The sequence below is a fragment of the Atta cephalotes genome (assembly GCF_000143395.1).
Source record: "Atta cephalotes unplaced genomic scaffold scaffold00004, whole genome shotgun sequence".
In the NCBI taxonomy this organism is placed as follows: domain Eukaryota; kingdom Metazoa; phylum Arthropoda; class Insecta; order Hymenoptera; family Formicidae; genus Atta; species Atta cephalotes.
Window position 1 is genome coordinate 611152 of NW_012130068.1, and position 4901 is coordinate 616052.

Sequence of the window (4901 nt, forward strand, 5' to 3'; positions counted from 1 at the left end):
TTGATTCAATCTGGCACCGTGGAAACAAAGTAAGAAAGAATCTGTTAATTGAAGAAAACACTAAGTTCACCAAAGTTCACTGACACTACGCTGCAATTGTCGATCGACGTAAAATTCACGGCATTATCATTATTACGTTAATGGTGGCGTTCATGTCGACGCGCCAGTATAGATTGCAGACGAATTGCCTTATCGAAGTTAATTCGGCTGAATCGCGGAGATCGCGGCGGCAGTATACATATTCATGCGTCCTTCGACGATGGCGTCCCGACGTCGAGTGGTCGCGCAATCTCGGCGCCGCCGGTCTCCGTCGACATCCTTTCACGCCGTCTCCATCGTCGCTCTTTGTCGGGGCGGCGTCGACGCCCCGTGTCAGTGAACGCGGAACTTGTTGCATAGACATCAAAATTTCAAAGAGACGCATCACAAAATAGTGCGAAAAGCATTAATTATTTTTTTATCACAGCTAATTACGCTTTTAGTGTTCCGAAAAGCGAATATTTGTCGATGATCGCGTATGATACATAGAGCGATGCAACATGATTCGATCCATCTTTTACAAGCATATATACTTTTGGATTTTTACGAAATATTTTAATTTTTTTAATTGCAATAAATTTATGAAAATTTGGAAATTTGTTGATGTCCGATTGTTTTAATGTTGCATGTAAGATCCATGCTTATTTGTGTTGTATTATTCTTATATTAAAGAGAAAGAGAAAGAAAGAAAGAGAAAGAAGGAAAGAGGGAAAAAGATTAGAATACTATAGCACACAAGTTTAAATTCGCTTGCGATTTAAAAATAAACATATTCATAAAATTTTTAACTCTCCGTTTTTAAGCTTTCTATATTAAATCCAAATAATATTACATATATGTATAGTTGAGAGAAATGATTTCGTTTCTTTGAAAGTCATTACTTAATTGTGGCTGAAGAGAGAAATAAAAATCATAAGAAAATCGATCTTGAGAAAATCAATTTTGATGCATCGCTAGTTGTGATGCAATAATTTCAATTTTCTAACACCTCGTAATCATATATATTGCATCGCGATTAGTCCTTATATGATATTTTAAGTTATAATGTTAATAGACAATATATTTCTCGACATTTCGTGTCGTGACTCACGCGACGTGATCCTAGCGAGTTAAGTAATGTACCACACAGTAAAGGGATAAGCTAGAAAACTGAATCATAGTTATCGCATATTATATCATTTTATATATATATATATATATATATGTGTGTGTGTGTGTGTGTGTGTGTGTATCAGAAAAGGTTTTTTCACCGTAATTATACTTCGGCTTAATCGACATGCTTATCGGTTGACTTCAAGGAGGTCAAGAGTTCCGTGCCACCTTGTCGCGAATTATTTTATACTTACCTATACTATATGATATAAGGGTTGTCAGATTATGGGAATTAAGTTTTTAAAAATATTCTTTTTCCCCTAATATATGACAGCGAGACCAAATATCAGTTGATCTTTTTTTTATTTTAAAAATCATCGTGTATACATTATATATATATATACAACATATATACAACATATATATAGAAAAAAGACTAAGCTTATATTTTGTCTTCTTTGCAGAAAATTTCTATAATTCTTGAATCACTAATAAATGAGATTGAATTAATTTATTTTAAAACATTCAAAGAATAAAAATATATAAGCGTTTAAAAGGAAAAAAAATATTTTAAAAATATCATTGTAAACATTTTCTTAAGTTAAGTTTCAGATTGTATATAATTATCTACAGATCCTAGATTCTGAAGAATCTGTCTTTGAATGAGATAACACTTATTAATTTAATCGACAGTATAACACATTTTATTTTTATCGATGGAATCATAAATATTACATACACACACACACACACACACACACACACACACACACACACACACACACACACATAGGTATATGTATATATGTGTATGTATATATATAAATATATATATATTTAGTTAGAGAAATATTCTTTAGGATGAATTTTATACAACTCATTATATTTTCTCTCTTTTTCTCTATCTTTCGCCTTATTATTTTCTCTCATTCAATGAATGTATATTTACAGTAGGTAAAAAAAATTTATTCGCTCTTTCACTTATCAATTGCGAAGAGTTGATATATTGATCATTGACAATTAATAATAAGATAGCCCAGTAATCAACAAATGGTCTTGTTATCTTTTGTAAAAATGTACCCATTGTTTAGATGAAGAAAAAAAATTAAGATACAAAAATTCAAATAAAGAAGCACAGATTTCAGCTCTAGGCTCTTAGAAAATTTAACATAGCAAAAAATAATCTCTATATAATATTATCATCTATTATTGGCAACTTTATAAACAGACTAAATACGGAATAAGGAATAACGTGAATAATGATACAATACAAAAAAATATATGATGTCTTATTTAACAATATATTTATTTTTATTTAATAAATCTCATTATTTTTTTTCCTCTTCTTTGATGGTCCAATTACAATTTTTTCCGCTTTCTATTTCCACTTGCTGAATTTTATCAATCTTGATTTCTTTATTTTCTTTTTTCTTTTTTATCTTTGGCAGTTCAATTTCAATTTCCTTAGTTTGCTCTTTTTTCGTCATAATTAGTTCTTGAAATATATTTTCATGCTTCGATTTTCTTTTTTTCCTCGATTTTTTCATTTCCATGACATCTAATGTCTCCTTTTGTATATCTTTAGATTCATTCAATACTTTATAATTAAAATTAAACGAATCATTACAAACATCTATTTTTTCAAATTCTTCTTTTTTACTTTTTGCTTTTATTTTGCTATCTACGTCAAGTACTTTAAATTCAACAATATCTGCCGATATCTTCATTTGTTCATTATTCATTGAAATTATTTCCTTCTCTTCCTTTTTCTTCTTCTTTTTCTTCTTTTTCTTCTTTTCACATTTCTCTTGTTGGTGTGCGAATGTTTTCGCCATGTCATCTTTCTTAATATTCAAGTTAGTTTCAATAAGATTCATATATTCGTTACCCCCTTTAAGTTTGCATTTTGGCAGAATCACATCAAAATTTCTCTCAAATACTGCTACGAAAAAACCATTGCAAAAATCATCATTTGGCTTCGAATACAAACATAAATCTCCACAGTTGTATTTTTTCGAGCTGAAGTTTGTCCAGTTATTTTTGAGCAATTGCCTAACTGGTAGCAAACGATAAGCGTTTCCAACATTGGCCAGAACTTCGTCTACTACTTCCTCATTCTCTTCGGGATGTAGAGAACATGTGCTGTAGATTATTCTTTTCGCATTTGGAAAATTGAACAGCGCATATCTCAAAAGATAAACTTGAAACGATTGTAAATTCTTCAAGCGCTTTGGTTCGGGCATTCCATCCATATCACTCTGTTTCGGTCTGTCGATAATACCTTTAATGAAAATTGTAGAATTATTTCGTAAATTGTACATATAAAATACAAAGTACAAATAAAAATTATGACGGTATATTTTACAGAAGATAATTTACAATTAAATAAATAATTACTCGTTTCACGAATAGGAATAATGCAAAGAATCATAAAAAGAATTATTTTCTATTTTCTTATTCTGTCCTTTATGCTATTTTTTGACTAATTAAAAAATTTAACATTATTAATTTACATTAAAAGTGAATCTTTACCTGATCCAGAACAAGTTGGATCGACTAAAATGTATTCCACATATGAATACAATTTTGGATCGAGAGTTAAAACATCTTGATTAAGAGGCTCCACACAGAGGGCATGAGTTTTTTCTAATTGAGTAATTAAGATTTTAAATCTTTTAGCATCAATCTCCACGGCATAAACTTTTCTATTTAAAAATAATAATTTATATAATTTATATATTAATATTAATATTAAAGTATCTATTTCTCAACTTTAATTAGTTTACTTAAATTACTCAATAAAAATAAATATTAGATATTAATACATTTCTTGGTTTTCTTCTTTCACATATTATCTAATAATAAATCTGATTGAGAAACAAATTATGTACCCATTATTTTGCAGTTTTGCTGCCACATGAGTAGTTTTCATGCCAGGCGCAGCGCACATGTCTAACACTGTAGAACCACTAATAGGATTCAACAAATGCACCGGCAAACTGCTAGCCTAAGTGAAATAAGATTTTTAATGTAAAATGAAACGTATCTTTTTTTTACAAATCTTTAATTAAATCTTAATGATGCTAATTATAAGTTATGTTAGTAATAGATACATTAGTATTAATAATACTTAATCTACTAAAAAAATTTGATAAAAATTGAATAAATGTAAATTATATTAAATAATTATAAAAACTGCCCCACATATACATTTTTAGAAGGCTATTAATTATGTAATAAATATTTGATAATACTAAAATAATCGTACAAGTTACAAAGAAAATATTATCAGTACAGATAGAAAAGATTCTATTATTTATACCTTATCTTGAAGAATAAGCTTGCCATCGCGATAGCCACTGTGGTCATGAAAGATTGTTGAGGACGGAAAAGCTAATATTTCTGGTATATGTAGATCTTGTATAAAATACGGCTTTGATAATTGCGATAAGGATTGTAGATATGAAGAATATGTTGTACTTTTGGGTAATAATTGCCATCCATCCTGTTGAAAAAAGGAGATTGCTTCTTCCACTGTTAACAGAAGAGTATTGACACGAACGTATCTAGGTCTTTTTACTGAAAAGAGAAAAGAAAAACATCAAATCATTTTGAAGAATACATCTATTAAATACATTATATAATTAAATTAAATATATTATATATTTTTTTGATTTTATGTACACACACACACACACACACACACACACACACACACACACACACACACACACATAGATAAGATATAGTAATAACTAATAACTAAAAAG

At 29.1% G+C, this 4901-nt stretch overlaps 1 protein-coding gene across 1 annotated transcript in view; it reads right to left on the minus strand.

Moving 5' to 3' along the window:
- Positions 1 to 2459: 2459 nt before the first annotated feature.
- The window catches only part of LOC105625871 (probable 28S rRNA (cytosine-C(5))-methyltransferase), a 4809-nt gene continuing 2367 nt past the window's right edge, over positions 2460 to 4901 (minus strand). Inside the window, exons 3-6 of the mRNA XM_012207181.1 lie at positions 4454 to 4710; positions 4023 to 4138; positions 3664 to 3836; positions 2460 to 3412 (exon numbers count right to left, since the gene is read on the minus strand). Coding sequence (XP_012062571.1) covers positions 2460 to 3412; positions 3664 to 3836; positions 4023 to 4138; positions 4454 to 4710 — 1499 coding nt within the window. The remainder of the gene's footprint in view (positions 3413 to 3663; positions 3837 to 4022; positions 4139 to 4453; positions 4711 to 4901) is intronic.